This window comes from Tachypleus tridentatus, chromosome 13 (genome assembly GCF_004210375.1).
Source record: "Tachypleus tridentatus isolate NWPU-2018 chromosome 13, ASM421037v1, whole genome shotgun sequence".
Taxonomy (NCBI): domain Eukaryota; kingdom Metazoa; phylum Arthropoda; class Merostomata; order Xiphosura; family Limulidae; genus Tachypleus; species Tachypleus tridentatus.
The window spans coordinates 98,803,682-98,825,943 of NC_134837.1; the positions used below are offsets into that span (position 1 = coordinate 98,803,682).

The following is a 22,262-nucleotide window of genomic DNA, read 5'->3' on the forward strand; positions in this document are numbered from 1 at the left end:
AATTTTGATAGGCAACGTGTATCTTCACAAAATTTGGTAGACTTTTAGTAAAGAATAAATTTTTTTTGTACAGAGAATATCTGATTTTTTAATGAAATATTTTTACTAAACATTTGTTTGTGAAATATTGGCTATTTCATTACTAGTCTGAGTGCAAAGTGATTTCATGTTATGATTAAAAAACTATTCTTTGTCACAAAAATCTTGAATATTATTTGCGTAGTCTCTAAAACCTCCTAAATACATTTCAAATGTTTTGTTTTTCCCATAATACTTTATACTTTATTTTCTATACCATTATTATTTGAGGTCTGTCAATTGACTAACCTTATGACCATTATAAATACATAAATTATGCTTTTTTCGTGCTAAAATGACGACATATTATAACATGAAAATACATGTTTAGTCTAAGTAGCTTAAGTTTCATAATATGATATATTTATTATTTTTTATTGTTTAGACCTTCCAGCCATGCTAGCTAATATTACATAACTTGCTTTGATGTGGTGCATGTGCACTCTTGTTATGTATGCAGTAATATAATAACTGACCTTTAGTCTTCCATGTCTTGCTTGGACATAGCTTGCTAAAATTTTGCACATAAGGAGTATCAAACAAAAGTTTTTTAAGTTTTATATTTACAATTGAATTACCAAAAAATCATAAATAACTATACTGAAACCAAAGAATTCCATTATAATTTATTAAGCTTAGTAACTAAGATGCATTTAGGTTTTAAAATATATGAAACTTCAAGCAAACTTTAGACACAACCTACCTTCTTGAAATCTTGGTTTAAAAGAACAGGGTAGCTTTTTTTTAGTATAAAATGTACAAAACCCCTTGGAGGATGTTCTGAGCTGTTTGGTTATTCACGTGTCATGTTTTGAAGTAAGTTTGTATAAGGGACAGTTTTCAAAAATGGAATGAGGTGAATGGCCCTCTGTGTTTGATTCAGTACATACGCCAAATCTCAGGAAAATAAATATATGAGGTTCTTGTTTTATATTATAGATTGTTAATATTAGTAATTTGAGTTCCTAATTTGTACAGAACTTATAGGCTTAGTATTTGGACATCACAAACATCTAATTATAAACAGTGTTGCATTCAACATACCACATGACTCACTAAAATCTTTATTTATTTGGGTTCTTTTAATATTTACTTTTATGTTAAGAAATTAACTTGCATGTAATATTGAAGTTTGAATTAAAATCTACAATTTGATTGCAAACTTATTGACAGAAATTCATAAAATAGTAGTTCAATAAAATGCAAGTCAACAAACACAATAACATGTTGCAAAAGGGCTAAAATTGTATATGGTAGGATGATGAATCTTTGAAAATAAGCATAGCAGAATTTCTATTAATTATTTACTTTTTTACATGACTATTGGAAAGTGGAACAACAGATTCTAGCCAAAAACTTGATAATCACTTTTGCTGTAGCAATGCTGAAATTTCAAGTTCATATACTTCTTTACAACAGTACTATTTCAATATCAGTAATGCTCAGATAGCCTAAATGATATATAGAGCACTTCAAGATTAAAATGAAAAAGAGATCAGCCATTGGCCATCTTTAACCACCAAGTTATTTTTTTAAAAACTAGTTTTAGCAGGAGTGTTTTGAACAGTTAGTAACTAACTACAGAATCTGTGTATATTTTTTCATGTATCTATTGGAAGATAAAATTAATACATTATTTTTTGAGATCTTTATTTTTCTGTAAAATTTAGGTTCAGCCATTGAAAGCAGTTTGAAACAGTTTGCTGAGAGACGAACAGATATCTTTGGTGTTGGAGTTGAGGAAACTGCTATTGGTAAAAAGGTAAAGATTTGGGTATTTTCTTGATATGCTGATTTGTATTTGTTAATAGCACAAAATTTTTGTTTTTTTTACCATTGATTTGAGAGAGGAATCTTCATTGAAAATCAAGAATTTCAGGAGAAATGATTGACGTTCTTGAGTTGCTTATTATGGCTGTCAGACCCAGTATTTTTCTGTCATGTTAGGTTCTGAATAATTGGGTCAGTTTCATCAGTTGTGGTTACTTCTAACACTTTAAAAGAACATTTGCAACAGCATGATATTGCTTTTAAGCAGTAAGATTGAAGGGTATTTAGCATTTCCTATATTTTTTCATTTTAAGAAGAAATTTGCTTCAGAATAGAAATTCATTTGGCCTAAACACTCATCACTAACTTCTGTTTAATTTTGTGAAAACTGATTTTTTTCTTCCTGTTTTAGTAGTTTAAATCACGTCTGTATATTTTCAGAAGTTATAATACTTTAGGTACATTTCGATTGTTATATATACTTAACTGAGACTGTTTAGTTTACTCTTTTTTTGTTATTTTTAAATTACCCTTCATTGTAATTTTCTTAACTTTCCATCTTTAATATTCATTTACATTTTTATTCTCAGTTCACATAAAGATTTGATCTCTTAAAAACAAAACAAAAAAGCTAAACGTAATATTTACATTTAGTTCATCAGTTCTTGCCAGAAATATAAATCCATTCTGTAAGAAAATAAATTTAAATTCAAGTATAATGGTTGTTTTTTGTTTTGCAATAAGAAAATGTGGATGCTGATTTCTGTTTCTGAAATTTCGTTTTTTACTCATTAAAAAAAATCGCATATGTTGTAGTTTATGGTAGTTTTCATAAGGTATTATATGTGTACCCCCTTTCCAAATTTTACTGTAGCATAATTAAAGTTTAAGAATATTTAGAAATATTTTTTATGTCAACTTATTGGTGAAATGTATAGCAGTTAAAAACTGAAGTGTAATATTTTGATATTTGAATTTTCAAGAATTCTAGGCCTTATTCTAGTGCAAGTTAATAATTTACTGGCAACTTCCAGTTTCATTTTAAATTTCTATGCATTCATTACTTTGAAATTGTTTCACAGTTGTACAAAATGTATGTTCTTTGATAGTTGAGAAGACATCATTATGGCCTTTAAGCTTTTACTATGCCTGAATGTTCCTAAACAAAATACATATATAAACAAAAGTATAATGATTTATTATATAATGTTAATATCTAAAATATTAACTTCCTAAATAATTGATACGAACACTTATTTCTTACAGAGCTATTCCTTGATGTAATAATAAGCTGTCAAAAGATCAAGTTGTTTATTATTAACATTTATTTATTACTGTATTGAGATAATCTATATTTACTTTTTAATTAATATCCAAAAGTTGTTGTATTAAAACTACAAAATTCTAATATACTTTATAAAAATGTTTTACAAAATTAAAATGTAATAAACTTAGTTATAACTTGATTTACTTTGGCAAAAAATTAAAGAATTAATGAAATGCAAAAGATAATGAATTAAACATGTTTTTTCATATTTGACAACAAAATGCTACTAATGATTAAAAAGCATACTTTTTTAAATTACTGTCAAGTAGAATATAGTAAGTCTTATTAACTAGCTACATTCATTATCAGTTAGTAATAATAACATGATGTCTATTTATAGAACATGTAAGGAACTTCAAAGTTTTTAATTCTCTGAAAAAAGAAAAGAAAGAGCACTGCAGCATATATAATTAATCACCTTAATCAGTGATCAGCTTATTTAACTTGAGATAATTTGTGAAAACAGTAAATTACTGTGTGTAAAGTTAGGAACTTGCAGATTAAAATATGTGTACGTAATACAAAAAAGTGCTGTTAAACAGAATTAATTTCACCAAACATGCTTCTGTAAAGCATCACACATTTCTGATGTGACTGCCACATTTATTTTTATGATGTGGGTTTACTGAGGTGTGAAAGACATCATGTAATTTGAACTTTTAATTAAAAGTCCTAGTAAATTAATTAGAATTATATATGAGTATGCTTTTGATATAAAATTATTACAAAAGTTTGAGATCAGTTCACTAAATTGTATTACTTACCACCAACTTTAGTGTAATTTTTACTGTATGTTTATATTGTGAATAACATTGCTTTAATATATCACTCTCTTAAGGAGTAGATTTTTTTAAATAGTCGTAGAGAGACATTTTGGTTTAATAGTAAATAGACCCTTTTTGTTTGAAAAAATTCCAAAAAATATTGATATACTTAACAGTGTGGTAACAGTATGATGATAAGCAATTTTCATTAGATTGGTGAAGAAGAACAGAAAAAACCAGAGAAGGTAACTTGGGATGGTCACACAGCTAGTATGGAGGCTGCTACTAGAGCTGCTCGAGCCAACATCACCATTGAGGAACAAATTCAGCAAATTCATAAGATTAAAGGATTATTGTAAGTTAACATTTTTATAAATTTTGTTACATTTTGTGCATATTGTAGTTTAAAATTGTAATTTTTCTGCTGAACCATTGTTTTATTGTTGGATATTTATTGAAGAAACAAAATAATACTATTAGGTATTTTTAAATAAAATATGAGAAAGACAGCAGCACATGTCAGTTTATGCCTCTTTAAACAATAATAATTGTAGAGCTCTTCTGTTTTTTGAAGCAGATTTTGATCTATTAGACTAGTTAATGACTGATATATTATTGTCTTATTTACAGACCTGATGAAGAAAAAGAGAAAATTGGGCCATCTAAACCTCAGGATAATGCACCACCTCTGCCTCCACTTCCGCCAAACCCCCCTGTTTCCTCTGTGTCTTTATCTTCTCAAGCTTCAACCATAAAACCACCTCCCCCTCCAACTTCTGTTTCTCCATCTGCACCTAAACCTGTAGCTCCTGTTAACCAACCCCCATCAACATCCTCTGATAATCCTCCCATGACTATGAACACTCCAAGACCTCCCATGCCACACATGCCCCTACCCCCTCAACCTGGAGGACCAATGATGATGCATCCTCCACAGCCCATGATGGGTCCACCACCTCAAGGTCTCTTAATGACTCCAATTGGAGGGCCCCCACCACATCACTTGGGTCCACCACCAATGATGGGTAAATTTCATGTATTGTTTTAAAGGATGTTTCATATTTTATTTGTATTACAAATCTAAAATTAGTTTTTCTTCATATTTTAATCTTTAAAAACAAATGTGTATGTGTTTTAATTCTTTCTTAGTTTTTATTAATCCACCTTATTACCCTTAAATCATTGTTTAATGTACTTATTTAAGTTGTATTTTTTTCCTTTGCAGCTGATATATATGTACTTGCACATGTAGTATTAACATGTTCTTAAACATGGTATAGAACAGAGAAACTATTTTAAAGTGGATAAACATAAGGAAATATGAAAAGGCATTGAAATTATTATTTTGTTCTGTTAAAGTATTTAATAGTTATTCGTTATTTCAATATTCTTTTTATGCTTACACAAGTGTTGATTAAGTGACTAGGTATAAAAAACATTAAGAGAATATTTGTAATATCCTTGGCTATATTGGAAAAAATACTGTTTGTTACCCTGTAACTTTTTGAAGTAAATTTATTCTTCGTATAAACTAACTTAGAAGTTGAAAAATATCCATATTTGTTTTAATAATAAGGGTTTGTATATACTTCAAGACATTAGTTTCAATAATAATTACAAATTTGTTATATTTTTTCTTTTTTTTCTTCATTAAAAATATATATTTTTTGAGTCAGAACTATCCTGAATTTAAATGTATTGTCAGTACCTTGGTTTTTACACCATCTCCTTTGGAAGTAAGTTGTACAATGGTAACAGGATTGCTTTACTCTTTTAGCTATACATCAACAGCATTCTCTTGGTCCTGGTGGGCCTTTTGGACCTCCAGTGGGAATGCCCCAACCTCCACCACCAGATATGTCTATGCAGAACTCCACTATGAAACCCCCCTCACAGATGAATGAAGATGAAGAACCTCCTACTAAGAAACAAAAGACAGAAGAATCACTTATACCAGAGGAAGAATTCCTTCAGAAAAATAAGGTGTGTATGTGAGAGAGACTTCTGAAGTATGGAATTTTAGATTTAAAGCTATCAGTAAGTTAGGCTTATGTATCATTTAAAAGAATATTTGGATAAACATGAAAGTGTAATCGATTACTTTATTCAAAAATACTTGTTAGGTTAAAACTAAAGATAAAATTACAGTTTGATTTCTTTTAGATTATAAATTTATAACATTGTAAATCTGCCTTGTTTATTTTATCATAGTAACCTTATTTTGTCTCAAGAGTAATTTTTGTTAAACAAGTTTAATGTGAAATTTTCTTCCCACAGAGTCCAGTTTCTTTCAGAGTTCAACTTCCCAACATTTCTGACAAGGCAGAATGGAAGTTGAATGGACAGATTGTGACATTGACATTGCCTTTAACTGATATGGTAAGTTAATTTTGTCCTTAACTTGAGTGGTGGAAACTACACTTACACAATATTAACATTTGTTTTCAATTTTAAAAAGTATGTAATTACTAGTGAATTTATAATTATTAGCCATTTGAGTACTAACTTATTTAATCCAAATAATAATTGGATACTTTTTTCCTGCACAAATTAGGCATAATATTTTACAAGGTGAAATCTAAAGCAATTTTAAGACTACATTGTTGACATTTCTTGAGTGACAGAATGGTTACATGCAAGTTTAACATTTTATATTTCAGTCAAGGAAGAAGATTGGAAGTTCTAAATATGTAATCTGGTTTTAGAATATTTATAGCAATGAGTATATAATTAATTAAAAATTAAAACCCGTAAAAGATTAGAAGGAAAATCTAAAATTTGAGCACAAGGACAATCATTCAGACACACTAGACACATTAAGGTTAAAAGTATTTAAGTATTTTATTTTGAAATTAAGAAATTAAAATTTAGATAATATGTAAATTTGAATTATAAACAACATTTTGTTGCTAAGCTTATTGACGTACATTAATAATAAAGTTTTTTAAATTTTGAATATAACTTTATGAAATGTCATGACATGCACACTTTGCTTTTGCAGAAAACATAGGGCTAATAAGTGTGACATTTTCCTCTGTATAAAACTTCTGGATCAAGAAAAGTTCAGACACACTCCTCAGATTTAGCTGATTCTATATTGAAGATATAATAAATATTATTTGTATACTGAAACTGTTAGTAGTGTATTAATGTTCTAGCGTTAAAGATTTCTAGGTGTATATATTTTCTACTTTCTTTTAATTGTTTGAAAAACCTGCCTTATCCCATACCTTAAGCACAAGTTTTTAAAAAGATAAATATTTTTATTTCTTCTTTTTGTGTAGGTTTCTGTTATTAAGGCTAAAATCCATGATGAAACTGGTATGCCACCTGGAAAACAAAAACTTCAGTATGATGTAAGTAACAAAAGTTGAACATATTTTTTTACTTTTCCTGTAGAGAGTAGTAAGGATACACATAAAACCACAATTTTATAAGAATGTTTTTAGACATCCAGTAAAACATTGTATTTGGAATGACATTAAAACATGTCAGAAAACATTAACAGTGTTATTCAAAATATCTTTTAAGATGTTTATTGATACACGTGTTTGATATATACAGTAATATATGCACTGGTAAAAATATGAAGTGAAAATATTTTAAGGCATCATTAAATTGTAAAACATTGTTAGAAATTTGTAGTAATTATAGAAATGTTGAATTAATTTTAAGTTATTTCTTAATACTTAAGAATACAACTTTAATGATTTTGAGCCTGGAGGTGGTTATATTGCCACAACTGACTGTGAATTAATAACTTATAAAAGTCACCATATATGAAAAAAACTCTTCAAACCCACAACACACAAAGAGCCTTTTGGAAATAAATTTTTCATAAGTTTGATTTATAATAGAATAAAACAAAATCACATACTCTGCTATTACACATGGTTCACATAACTGCTAACCTGAAAGCCAGTTTTAATATGTAGACAATAGTAAGCATCATTATGCTTACTGTTGTCTACATATGAAACAGGAACAGTGTGCAATAGAAAATTGTGAAAGAACTAGATAGCCTTTACCTTACTGTTTAATACATAAAATTTAGCAGTTTTTCATGTATGTATGCTGAAAAACTACATTTCTTTAGCTTTACTCATTGACAATGCTTGCCTTGGGTTCTTGTTAACAAAACATTAACTACTAAGACAATTACTTCCATAAATTATAAATATACATGGAAGGAAACTCAATACATTCATTTATTATCTTGCTGTGGTATATAAACAGTAGAAAACTATTACTAACATTCAAGACAAAAACTGTTCTTAACCTCAGTATATGTAGTGAAATGCATACGTACTCTGTTACATTTTGAAAGAAATATCATGTTATAAATTATGACATCTGATTGGGGATGAGCCGCTTCTCATGATTTTTTATGTACATGTAACATTAGGGTATCAGCTTAGCCTGATTAGTTTAACATAATAAAAAAACTTTGTAGGTTCTTGGTAACTGCTTATTTAAACATTATATGTAACATAAGACCAGTCGTATAGACTGGACAAAAAACATACCTGGTGAGTGGTAAGAACAATGTTTTATTGTTCTACATTATAAAGAACGACACCTGTAAAATACATGGTGCAATCCATATACTAGTTTGACTTGTGTTATTGGTTAGGTTTTTAAAGAGATAACTAGTAAGTGGTTATGTGATTTTGTTAAAATATATATGATAGTGATTGTAAGTGCTATGTATAGATTATTTTCTAACAGCTTCCCAGATGTGAAAATCCTAACATTCAGTTTGTTTGTTACACAGTGTGGACATGTGTATGATAAACTAACTGTAAGCTTTCCAAATATTTAAAATTTCTGACAGTCAGTTTGTTTAAAGTGTGTGTATGTTTTTGTCTTTTTTTTTAAGCTTCCAAATAAAAACAACAAATAATCCTTAATAGCATGCATTATTAAAAGTATTAATAACTTTCCTGGGCATGGTATAGTGGTTGATGTATTGGGCTAGAAATTGAAAGATTCAGAGTTCATGCTGCAATGCCACTAAATATGCTCCACATTTCCAACTTTGGGTATCATATTATTTGGACAAAAGAGTCTGGTTCATGAATAATTCTTTATTTTGGCAGTTTAAGGTAATGTAATTTAATTAAATTATTCAAGCTTCTGCAATAAAATTATAAGTTGGTGTTTTAAAAATTTGATTATTATTTTTTCTTTAGGGCATGTTCATCAAGGATTCCAATACTTTGGCATATTATAATGTGTTACCTGGAGGAACTGTTCTACTGCAGGTGAAGGAAAGAGGTGGAAGGAAGAAGTAAACATGAAGTAAGGAGAATCAGCTGGAACCTTCTATATGTTCAAAATCTAATATTAGTATGAATTACCGATTGAAAACAAATTACTGTGGATGTTGCTTTACAAAGCAGCATTTCTCTAGTTTTAAACACATTTTTCCCCACAAAAGTTTTGTCTTTAAAAATGTATGAATTTTTCTTTTTTTGTAGTACACATACACCAAATGTGAAATGTCTTGCTACTTTTTTAAAGTAACTAGAATTAAAATACTGTTATAAATGTTATGTTAGTTATTGTGCAAGGTAGTGAGTAATGTGGATTATACTCTAATTGCTTTGTTGAACTAAAGAATCCCAGTTATGTATGTGTTAATATGGTTATAATAGTGTTGCAAAAACATACTTATTCTTATATGTTAAACTGGGAAAACGTTTTGGGTATAAAGTATGTTATTTTTTCTTTAATGGCAAAAAAAAAAAAACATGTTTGAGAGTGGTTATGATGTTAATAAATAATGTGATGAGAGAGAAGAACAGTTTATCATATCAGGATTTTTAAATTTAACTAGCTATATCCCAGCCTACTAAAGTCCACATTTATTTATCCACTGACCTTATCACATATTCTGTTTTCTACCATACTTACCTTTTAAAGATTATGTTATGCCTTTTACCTTTGTTGATGTATTATAAACTGGTAACCACTGGAGTATGTAATCAATACTTTGAGGGTGAAAATTAAGTATGAGAAATTATCTTTTATTAAAATCAATTGGATGTATGAATGAGTGATAGCATGTGTTTTAAATTATAGTCATTACTACTAAAAATTGGTTCATATTAAACTGTTAGTTTAAATTTTCTTCAAAATGCATTTTGCATTGTAATAGAACTGGAATCCCAAATTTACTTTAAGGTATATTAGATTATACTGTACTTAGAACCAAAAATTCAGCATATTCCAATTACCTGAACTTTAGTGTACTGTTTTAAAGTATTTAGAAACAAAAATATATTTGTATATGACATTTAGAACAATTACTTGTATTTGCATAATGTATTAAAATCCTGAATTTCCTTGCAGCTTATGCTGTACTTGAAAATGGCCAATATACTGTGTAGTTTGACTGTAACTATCACATTTTTATTTGCATGTAAATTTTATAATAAATAAATAATATAGTGTTGTAAAATCATTACTTAATGCAGTTCATGTCATAAAACAATTACTTTCAAAAAATTTTCTAAATAGCATCTTGGCCATATAGCAACCTGTCTTGAAGAGCCCTGGTATGAAACAGAAGGCCTTCTTAGTAATTATTATAGCATATATGATGTGAATGATATATTACTATTATTCAGAAGTTAATATAGTTATTACATTGAATATATGGTTAATTTTAAGATTGTATTAAGTTACTGTTTCTACACAAGGTTTTGGAATACACAGCTTTACAGGTTAAGTTGTGGTATGTATTTACAGTTACCAGCTTGGCAATGATGAAATGTTACCATACAAATAATAAGCTGTCTCTTTCTTTTTTTCTTTTCTTTTTTTTTCTTATGTGTGTTATTGATTTTTTTGAAAATTAATTCTGTATTGTGATTTGAAAAAATAAAATAGAATATGATATTCTGAAACAGTTCTCTGTTATTGTTTGTGGGCATAGTTCTTTACCTGTATGATGGAAGTGGTGTTTTGACTACACAGTATTATGTAACATTTTTTATATAAGCTTCTGGAACTAACTGAAGCTTTTGAGATTTGGTGTACAAGTGAATTTGCTACAAATGTATCTATACGATATATATATGTTAATCTGTTTTTTTATTAACTGAGATTGCTGAGCATACATTTAAAAACTACTACAGCTTTTATAACCCTACTTAATATTTATTTGGTAATTTGAAGATTTAACCTTGTATATAGTTATTTGAAATCCTAGTATGTTGAAGGATAGGTGTAGTGATTTGTTGCAAGTATATTAAGAGGATGTGTTGAACTCAAAATAAGATTGAGACTGTTTTCAGGAGACAAGATATTGAAGGTCTCTTATAGCCACTGAAGATTATCATGCCATGTTGAAGACAATTAAATATTAACAAATAAACTGAAGACAAATCTAAAATGAAATGGTCAGTAGGTATGGAAGTACTGAAACATTGGTCACATTTATTTGACAAGTATTGCTTTCAAGTTCAAAACGAATTTCATTTGAAAATTCTAAACTACCTTTACATTACACTTTTTTTGCTGACCAGTCAAATACCTGGATCATAAGTATTCTCGTAATAGTGTAGTATTTTCAGGTGAGACTGATTTCTCCTAAAAGTGAAAAGTATTCTAAATAATGGGGATATTTATAAAGATAACTACTGTGATATAATTTATATTTTCTGACTGAGTTTACTAGAAATGTGAACTAAACGAATATACAGTTAAAATAATCTCTAAAGCAAATGTGAGGAAAATATCTACTTGCTACAATAGACAGTTGCCTGTAATGGAGAATTCTGAGGTTGCACTTCTTTTGAGCTCTTTTAAGCTTATTGGGTTGTTCTATGCTAGACTGAATAAGTCGTGTCATCTGCAAGAGCGACAAGGATCACCTGTTTGACTGGTCATTTCCAATGAAATGCCAGAGGCCACCTATCTGCCAATAGCAAATTTAATGTTTTTAATTTCACATGCTACAAGGCCCTTAAGTGTTTCTCTCGTTGAAGACAAAAACTGCTACTCTAGGTTAGTGACGAAACAGCAGATAACTGGGGTGAATCCTCTTGACCAATATGGTAATGCAAAACTGCATAAAAATGTTTCTATATTAACATATGAAACTAAAATAAAACAAAAAACCTGATATGCTTATATAATATAACAGTTGCAAGGTAGTGATGTAGAATGTATTGCATCTCTCCCATAGCACAGTATATAACTTCCTTGATTAGACTGACTATAGAAATTAACACCTTAGACTGAATTTAGCACTTGACTTTAACCAGTTTTAGGATCTTCCAGATTATAACTTGGAGAAATTAAAATTATTTGTAAGTATGTAATATGTAGTATGGAAGAATGACGTTTGTAGTATTAACATACTATACTTAGTAACTTACTACGTAGAAGATACAGTGAAGAATTGTGACTTTGAATGAAAAGTTCCCCATCCATCACAGTTGTAGCTGGAGGGTCCTGAATACATAATTATTTTACTGAGAGGGGAAGTAGCCTAAAAAGCGTAACCATCTCGATAAATGGATTATACTAATTCAGATTTGAGGTGATTTAACATGTTCAGATTGGGTCGTGTTCAAAGATTGCGAGATTAAAAATAGATAAGTTGTCAGGAACAAAACAATGCTTTCTGGGGCCTTTAAAGATCAAACACCCATTAATGTTTTTCTTAAGATGATATCTGTTGTGGAGCGATTAGATTTTCATAAAGCATTTGCTAAGGTATCACACGAAATGTTAGCCAAAAAATCACGATAGCTGGGGCTTGAAAAAGAAATTAAATATACTCAACCTACTTTAGCTGGATTGAGGACGTTGAGATACTTAGAGTGTCTTGAATCAGTTGGAATGTTGGACGTAAAATAATTCCCAAATAAATTGTAATTATAGTGCAAAGTAAGATATTTGTTTTATACATTCAATACTGATGGGAACCGACTAAACAACGTAAATGAAGAAAATCATTGACATAGTAGTAGAAAAGTCACTCAAGTTACTGAGTCAGTGCTTTTGGCTAAGAATAAGGATAATAGAATTTTAAAAGTTATTTCTAGACATTGATTGCTAATTAAAAAGAGAATTATCTCTATACAAATCACGAAGTGAGGCCTCACTTGGAATTTCGTGTACAGCTTGTTCTTATCTAAGAAAAAAGTATTCACTTGTTGGAAAAGATTCAAGATGATGCACATGACAAAATGATTATTTTATGGGTAAGATTAAGATCACTTACTTTCTCTTGAGAACAAAGGAGTAGCAAGAGGTCATATTGAAGTTTATAAGATTATTTGATGGATCGACAGTTAAAAGATATCTTGTTTCGTTATGTTGAGTCTTTACGACGAGAGAATATAAGAGTTAAATATTTGGAAAAGACCGTAAAGGTTTCAGCTTTATCTTTGTTCGAGGTAATTAATTTATGAAATGCATTTCCATGTAGTGGTGGCCAGCAGTTTACAAGTGATTAAGAGATGAATCAATATTTTCTGGAAGAAAAAAATGGTAGGTGTAATTTTTACGTTACTTTCTTGTGCTGGGAGTACAACAAACTTTTTAAGTATCAAATTATCGCTCGTTGGGTGAACGTTATGTAACCATGAAGCAAACGCTTATCAATTAACATTGGTAAGAGTACCATCGAGTACCTAGGATTTCAGACAATCTAAGATATGTGTAATGATTGGTTCAACCCGTTTCGTTTTTAGTTGACCAATCATTGTTAGAGGTTTTCTGACATTATTACTGGCCAACCAGCAAACAGTAATGAGATATAAACATAGTTCTCCTCTCTTCTTTTTCGCTATTACACCATTGGACTTTAACCCCTGAAATCCATAGTCACATTACCGATAGACGCAACAAACATCTTAAAACATTAATCAATCAATCAAATAATACCATTAAACGACTAATAAAAGAACAACAAATAATTAAGTGGGAAAACTTCTGCGCCTCAACAGACAATTTCCGCAACCACCCTGAAGAATTCTGGAAGAAATTTAAATTTGTTTGTAAAACATCACTAAACCTTAACTCTCATAATTTAGTATATAATAACCAAATGCCCCCGCTAGTACAGCGGTAAGTCTACGGATTTACAACGTTAAAATCAGGGGTTCGCTTCCCCTCGGTGGGCTCAGCAGATAGCCTGATGTGGCTTTGCTATAAGAAAAACACACATAACAACCAAACGGCCTCTGCTGATAAAGATAAATGCACCATTTTCGCTGAAGTCCTCCAGAAATCCTTCACTACACCTAACCTTCACACTATTGATAGTACTCACCTTCTTAAAATAAATATCCCAACATCACGAATTATTAATTCCCAACTTTAGTTTACACCTTCCCATCCATTACTCACCAAACCGCTCATGTTAGCCGAACTCAAAATTTCTTTTAAATGACTCAAAAACAATAGCTCCCCTGGAGAAGATGGCATAAATATCCGCGCCATTAAACACCTACCCTTAAACTTTCTAACTCATCTACTTTCTATTTACAATTACTCCTTTTTACATGGCTACTATCCTAATTAGTGGAAAACAGCCACTATAACTGTCATCCCCAAGTCTTCAACTAACTTGTCCGATACTTCTTATTACAGACCTATTAGCCATATTAACACCCTAGGCAAACTACTACAGAATATCGTTACTAATACACTTATTTTCTTCGCTGAGACTAATAATCTCCTATAAAATATTCAGAACGCCTCCCGGCGAAAACGTCAAACTGCTGACCACCTCTTTAGACTTATTGAATCTCTATTTCAAGCTTTTAACCGGAACCTGGTACCGTGGGCGTATTTCTTGATGTCAGGCGAGCTTTTGATTCAGTGTGGCATAACGCTCTCCTCTATAAGCTATTCTCCATGAACATTCCGTATACCTTTATCCGTTGGATAGCTAGCTTTTTAAATAACCGTTTCTTCAGAGTTAAAGTTAACAATGAACTCTCTCACTCGTTCCCCTTATTAGCGGAAGTCCCCCAAGGCTCCGTGCTCTGCTCTTTGTTATACATTCTCTTTGTGAATGACGTTCCTTTCCTCGCCATTACTCACAATACGCCGATGGCATAGCTGTTTGGAGTACGTCTACTAACCCGGCTACAGCCGCTTATCGTGTGCAGACTACCATCACGCAATGGTGCAACAAAAGGCAGATAGCACGTAATCCTCACAAATCTCAAGCCATTTTATTTTATAGATGCTTTAAAAAGAACACCCAAGGTACAAATTAAAATTCATGATACTGTGATCCCCTTCTCAAAATATGTTAAATTTCTAGGTGTCCATTTTAATTATAAACTTACCTGTTCAGCCAATATTAACATAATTGCATCACGTATCAGTCAACGCATCTCCTTCCTTCGAAGGATTAGCGATATAAACGAAGGATGTACCCCTTAAACTATTATGTTTATATACAAAGTATACATTAGACCCCTGGTTGAGTATGGTTGCATGCTACTCTGTAACATGCCCGACTCTCTCACCAAAAAAATTACAAGCATTACAATACACGGCTATCAGGACTGTCTTCCGTTTACCATACTACACTTCCCATTGCTACCTAGATAAAATATACGACGTACCTCCTATTAAAACACGTTTACTCCAACTAGCCACTAAATTTTATAAAAAAGCAGTAAACCGTAACTCGCTTAACAGCCCATTTCACCGACTTATCAGCTAACCCCTCCTCTTGGCAAACTCACATTTCACACATTAATACACTGAACTCTGTGATGTCGAGAAACCCACTTGTAGAGAAATATATATGCAAAAACGGCTCGTTTGGGTTGAGAAAATATTTTACATAGAAGAGCGGATAACGTTTCGACCTTCTTCGGTCACCGTCAGGTTCACGAACTCTATTTACTAATGTCTTTTATCTCAATTTAGTTATGATTATTTTGTCTAATTATCTTTTTTGTTTACAGTTCAGGCACTAACTAGATATATTTTTTCGGCATCTGGTTAGTGAAAGTGGGTTTTTCTTAGGGTACACCCGTTTTCCTCCCACAGCCGGCCAGGAATGGCCAAGCGTGTTAAGGCGTGCGACTCGTAATCTAAGGGTCGCGGGTTCGCATCCCCGTCGCGCCAAACATGCTCGCCCTTTCAGCCATGGGGGCGTTATAATATAACGATCAATCCCACTGTTCGTTGGTAAAAGAGTTGGCGGTGGGTGGTGATGACTAGCTGCCTTCCTTCTAGTCTTACACTACTAAATTAGGGACGGCTAGCACAGATAGCCCTCGAGTAGCTTTGTGCGAAATTCAAAAACAAACCTCCCACAGTTAAATTACGCGGTATTAGGATTTACAGATTCCTACCCTCGTGTATTTGTTTTTATGGAGTCAGTGTTTAGCCTATCGCGAAACACCAACGGACCTTTGCCATCAGTTGACTGCATAATCTCGTTAACTTTAAATTTTGTAGGTATAATCACCAGCCCAGGTAAATCTAACTTCGCGTGTAGGGCGAAGAGAAGGTCTCTTCTGAGCGCCTTCGATTGCTTTGCATCTTTTCTTGAGATGCAAAGTGTTAAATCGAAATACCTTCCACGAATTTTATTTTATTTATTTTCTTTCTCGCTCTCTAGCTCCAAAGGATGCTTATGTAAATAAAAAGGTGTCAAACAAGTTACACTTACCCTACTAGACGCCTGTGACTTGCCTAAAAACCTAAAATTCTAGAGATTCTTTTTTAATTACTATTTGTCTCTTTCTACCTTACTATTATTTCCCACCTTTCTTGATTATACAAGTACCGTTATTGTTGTAGAGGATACAGTCATAATATAGGTTTATACTTTGTTTTTAACTATAGTTACTGCACAGCATTCCCAATGGGATAGCACACTTTCCAGCCATCTTGTTTTTACTAGTAATACTACCATACTATGTTGCAAATAGGACAACAATTACATTGTGTAATGATAATTGAATGTTTTGATTTTCTTTCATTTTACTACAGTACTAGAAAAATATTAACAGTGACAGAATGCTTAGAAGTTAGAAGTTGGGTTAGTTATTATAATAATAAAAACCAGTGAAAGAGAAGTAAAAACATGTGGGAAACAAGACAAATAAAATCTGTGTTTTTACACAGACAAACATACTGATTAGTACGTCGTTTTATTTTGTGGCTAGTCTATTTCTTTCAATCTTACTAATTCCGTTGTTCATATAGTCACTATTATTCCTTGATAAATACAGTAAAACCTGTCTAAGGTGGAGAAACTTTTGCAGCATTATCTTATAAAAGGCACACTAGAGGGCGGAACGTGGGCAATGCGGACAGAAAACTATCTTTCATCTTTCCATAAGTAGGATTATAACCTGAGTAAGGCGGTTATTTGTTATTTTGAATCAAGCACGAAGCTATTCGATGGGCTATCTGTGCTCTGCCCATCACGGGTATCGAAACCCGGTTTTTAGCGTTGTAAGTTCGCAGACATACCGCTGAGCCACTGGGGGGCGAGTGAGGCGGAAAAATTGTTTTTGATCAAATATTAATTTCTTATTTAATTAATGATTTGTTTAAATATTAATAAGTTCTCGGACATTTTGTTACAGTAAGTATTGGTTAAATATATTCTGTTCTTTTTCTGCCGTCATTATTTTCCAGTTAAATTAGATTCATGATTGTAGAAATATATTTGTCTTTTAAGTGCAATATTCTGCTCTTCAAATAATTCTTACGAAAAAATAAATTTCTGTCTTCCCTAATTTTAAAATTTAGGGACAATTTATCATGAGTAATAGGTAAAAGTGAAAATCTGCGCTGTTTCAGAAATTTAAGGAAGACAAGTTCTATATTTGAGTAATGTTTGAACAAGTTAAACAAAAGAATGGAACAAGAAAATAGGAATATTTTACTTTTTCTATATAATGCAACTTGTCACCCAAAAGTTTAACTTTCAAATGTTCGTTTGGTCTTTCCACCTCCATATACAACATCAGTTCTACAGCCACTAGATAATGGAATTATACAGTGTATAAAATTGAAATACAGAAAATTGATGCTTCAGCATATTATTGCAAACATGGACGACTGGAAGGGAGCATCTAAAATCACCATGAAAACTGACGTGTTAGATGCAATTGCATTTTGAAGTCATTCAGTCAAATGCGTAATAAAGTGTTTCGAAACTGTAGATTTATTCTCGATAATGGTGGAGATTGTGGAGAAGTTGTTTGTTTTGACGGTTCTAGTGAAATCCAAACTCTGATTGAGAAGATCGATGCAGATGATTTTGTGAAGGTTGAAAAGCTTTGTGAACATTGACAAGAATCTTTTAACAGAAACTGATGAAATTAATATAAAATCTATAGTAGTATTGCAAGATGATTACAGTGTGAGAAATTCAGAAGATGAGCAAAATAGAAAAGATAGTGAGGAAATAGAAACTCCTACTTCATCGCAAGTGTCAAGTTATATTAACGCTATCAAACTGTATGTAAAAATGAAGGGGGGAAATAAACTTCATGAAAAGGTTGTAGAATTGGCATTTTCTTTTAACCACATGAGAAAGCTCATTAAAAAACAAAACAATTGAAATTGGACATTTTCTTCAAATAAATTTGATTAAGATTTTGTGTACTTACGTATATTATGAATGTCTATTTTGGTTCTTATTCTAATAAATGTAGCATAAACAGTATAATAACTTTATTCACAAACGTCTTACTTCCTTTGAGTCAAGCGAGTATAACGTTCCGCTCAAAAATTATATATAATTAAGGAAACGCATGTTCACTGTCTAAACCGGAAATTTTACTCGGTCCCGTGTGATTCTGACTTAGACTGTTTTACTGTGTTTTGTTAAACATCTTATTTTTAATTGAATCTATCACGCTGTTTTAAGGTCAACTCAGTTTCAGCTGAATATACCACAGAAGTATGATATATAATAATAGCATGGGCCCGGCATGGTCAGGTGGGTTAAGGCGTTCGACTCGTAATCTGATGGTTGCAGGTTCGAATCTCTGTCGCACCAAACATGCTTGCCCTATCAGCCATGAGGGCGTTATAATGTGACGGTCAATCCCACTATTCGTTGGTAAAAGAGCAACCCAAGAGTTGACGGTGGGTGGTGATAAGTAGCTGCCTTTCCTCTAGTCTTACACAGCTAAATTAGGGACGGCTAGCGCAGATAGCCCTCGTGTAGCTTTGCGCGAAATAAAAAAACCAAAAAAAATTATAGCATGATAAAACTACAAAATTTGGATTGTGGGTCACCAATTAACTAAAAGCTACACCAATACCAGGTTAAATGTTTAGAAACTAAGCTCGTAAATGCAAGGATCCGACGAGTCACATTTCTCTATGCATTTTTTTTCATGAATTCCAATCTCAAACAACATTAACTATGTTATATGAAATAGAAGGACTCTTCTAGCCTATACCTGTTACTGCAGGATCTTCCTGGACTGCCGTAATACTACTTCACTAAGTTATGGAATTTAGCAGGCTAATTTAACAGCATCGCACAAACAAAAAATCAACATACTACAAAAAAAAAGATATCACTGGAGACGTATCAGGCTTATTTTGAAATAAATTCTACGATTAATAGACGACGAAGTGAACAGCATGTTATTCTTTCTTTTGTGGACTTAAAAAGACTAGCTTTAACAACATTAATCAGATTTCTCACAGACAGCTGTTAGAATTATGAGGCACTCGTCGATGCCTTACAAACATATTTGAAACCAATAATTTGTTTTAGTTTTTGGACATTTTCATAAATAAAGCAGAAATAGGACCTATCCTTTATATATATATATCAGGTTTAGAGAAATGCAAAAAAAAAGTTCAAAGTTGTTTGTGAATGTGTTAACGGCCCGGCATGACCAGGTGGGTTAAAGCGTTCGACTCGTAATCTGAGGGTCGCGGGTTTGAATCCCCGTCACACCAAACATGCTCGCTCTTTCAGCCGTGTGGGCGTTATAATGTGACGGTCAATCCCACTATTCATTGGTAAGAGAGTTGGCAATGGGTGGTAGTGATTACCTGTCTTCCCTCTAGTCTTACACTGCTAAATTAGGGACGGCTAGCGAAGATAGTCCTCGAGTAGCTTTGCGCGAAATTCAAACCTTACAAAAAGCTTTATTAATTTTTCTATAACACAACATACACAAAGTATGGGGTAGAGCACACAAACGCTAGTACTCTTTACAAAGGATTGCAGTGAAAAATGATCGCTACTAGCCCATTATGTAAATGATACATAAACTCAAATGAATTTTCTACATCATTAGCCATTATAAGTTCATTATGTTATTACCTTTACTTTGTAGTTCCCCTTATGTTTTAGACCTATTCTGATCATACTCTTGGTTTAAGCCTTAATCAATATAACTAACATAAGTATCCACCAAAAGAATCTTCTTAGTGTAATCTTTTAATGAGTTATAACAAAACTGTGGACTAAGTGTACACTTGGTTGAGTACAATAAATTAAAACAATTTTGAAAACGAAAATCAACAAGTCATGTGACAATCATAATCGATATAAAGTCTTGCTGGAATGACACGTACCGAAGCTGAATTTGATGTTGTTTAGCATTCTTTATGTAATATATACAACTTCTGGTAAGATTATGTAACAATCGTTTCCGATGATAAATTTTCATACAGTCAAGTCTTAATTACATCGGAAAACAAAGGTATGTGGTTTAGTTTGGAAAACGAGGGCCACCAAAAATAATACCTTCAAGAAGTTGTACTAATGATAAGCAAAGCATGTTATTAAGTAACAAGTAAAAATTCACAAACATAAACGTCAATGACAAAAACTATCTACGTGCTATAGGAAACAACAAGTAACATAATTAAAAATAGCCTCTTTCTGGAAAAGCGGCTTAAGTCGTGTACACACAAATTGCTTTCATGACAACAATCACACGCCTAAAAGCAGTTGGAGAATGAAATGAGTGTTCATGCTACTCTTTAAAAGAACATACAGACCAAGTTACTGATTAAGGTACTTGTGGATTTCTTTACAATATAACTGTTAAAATAGATGCAGTGAAAAGTTGACCTCTTACACCAGATAGATTATGGAAGGGTACTGGAAGGAAGGGATTTATGCTTTGGACATAACAGCTTTACAATGAAACCTATTGCAATAGAAACTACACTGCAAATTTTGTTTGTTTTGCTTTGAATTTCGTGCAAAGCTACTCAAAGGTTATACTGCAATAGCCATTCCTAATTCAGCAGTGATAAGTCTAGAAGTAAGACAGTTAGTTAGTAACACCCGTTGCCAAATCTTTGGCTGCTTTTTTTATTATTATCAATGAATAAGTGGATTGATTTTTACGTTATAATATCGTCACCGCTAAAAGGGCGAGCATGTTTGATGACAGGACTCGAACTCGCTACCTCATGTGGAATTCAGCTGTTTCACACAAAATAAAAGAAAGTTCATTATTGGTGTTATCAGTGGCTTTCTTGTTGTTATTTGCCATACACATTCCACATATTTTCATTTTTTTAGATATACCGTACGGTACTTTGTTTTCCAGAAATCTCATTCACTGATAATGTTAATTAAGACCTTCCATGGTTGCTACTTATAACCTACTGGTATAGAAGATATCGGTATTTTGCCACTAGAGTTGTGCTAGATTTAGCAAATGGGCTTCTTGCGCAAGCTTCTTAACTTCTAACTTAGCTTTACTCCTATGTGGCCTGGCATATGATGGTCTTGCTCTGCAGTTGCTTTGCTTTCTGCCATCCATCTGGGGACCAACAACTCTGAATTTTATTCAGCACTACCTGCAAGCCAGTGGCAATCTTGTGTTGGTGTACTCTCAGTATGTGGTTCATAGCATTCGTGAACCCCAAGAGAGTTTGCTTCATGGCTTCCACATCATTCTTGTGCTGCTTTTGGAACACTTGTATGCGCCATCATCCTTATGCAAAATGTTGTGGCTCCAAAAGACAAAAATGGTTAACCAGTTCTCTCATAAATTTTAATGTAAGAAACATCTGTGGCTATGAAGACAGACGATTATACAGCATGGTCTTTAAGCAGGTCACTTCTATCTTTTGAGGCTTTGGCTATAATAAAAAGTGATGGCACATGAAAACTAAATAAGACAATCATTTAATTAGCCTCAACGAAAAATGAAATGTAATTTGAATATTTAATTTATATATAATGTATATGTTGCAGCTCTAAGCTTAGAGTCTGTATCACATTTTAGCCTGATTGCGAGGCACATAAAAACAAATCGCGAAACTTAAAACACGCAAAAAATAGCAAGTGTCTAAACTTGAGTCTCTCTTTGAGTTTAAGGTTC

General features: G+C 31.9%; 1 protein-coding gene across 1 annotated transcript in view; it reads left to right on the plus strand.

Moving 5' to 3' along the window:
• The window catches only part of Sf3a1 (splicing factor 3a subunit 1), a 44,063-nt gene extending 33,213 nt beyond the window's left edge, over nucleotides 1-10,850 (plus strand). Inside the window, exons 15-21 of the mRNA XM_076479924.1 lie at nucleotides 1,749-1,840; nucleotides 4,152-4,294; nucleotides 4,570-4,964; nucleotides 5,717-5,922; nucleotides 6,217-6,318; nucleotides 7,224-7,295; nucleotides 9,132-10,850. Coding sequence (XP_076336039.1) covers nucleotides 1,749-1,840; nucleotides 4,152-4,294; nucleotides 4,570-4,964; nucleotides 5,717-5,922; nucleotides 6,217-6,318; nucleotides 7,224-7,295; nucleotides 9,132-9,233 — 1,112 coding nt within the window. The 3' untranslated portion in view covers nucleotides 9,234-10,850. The remainder of the gene's footprint in view (nucleotides 1-1,748; nucleotides 1,841-4,151; nucleotides 4,295-4,569; nucleotides 4,965-5,716; nucleotides 5,923-6,216; nucleotides 6,319-7,223; nucleotides 7,296-9,131) is intronic.
• The last annotated feature ends 11,412 nt before the right edge of the window (nucleotides 10,851-22,262 follow it).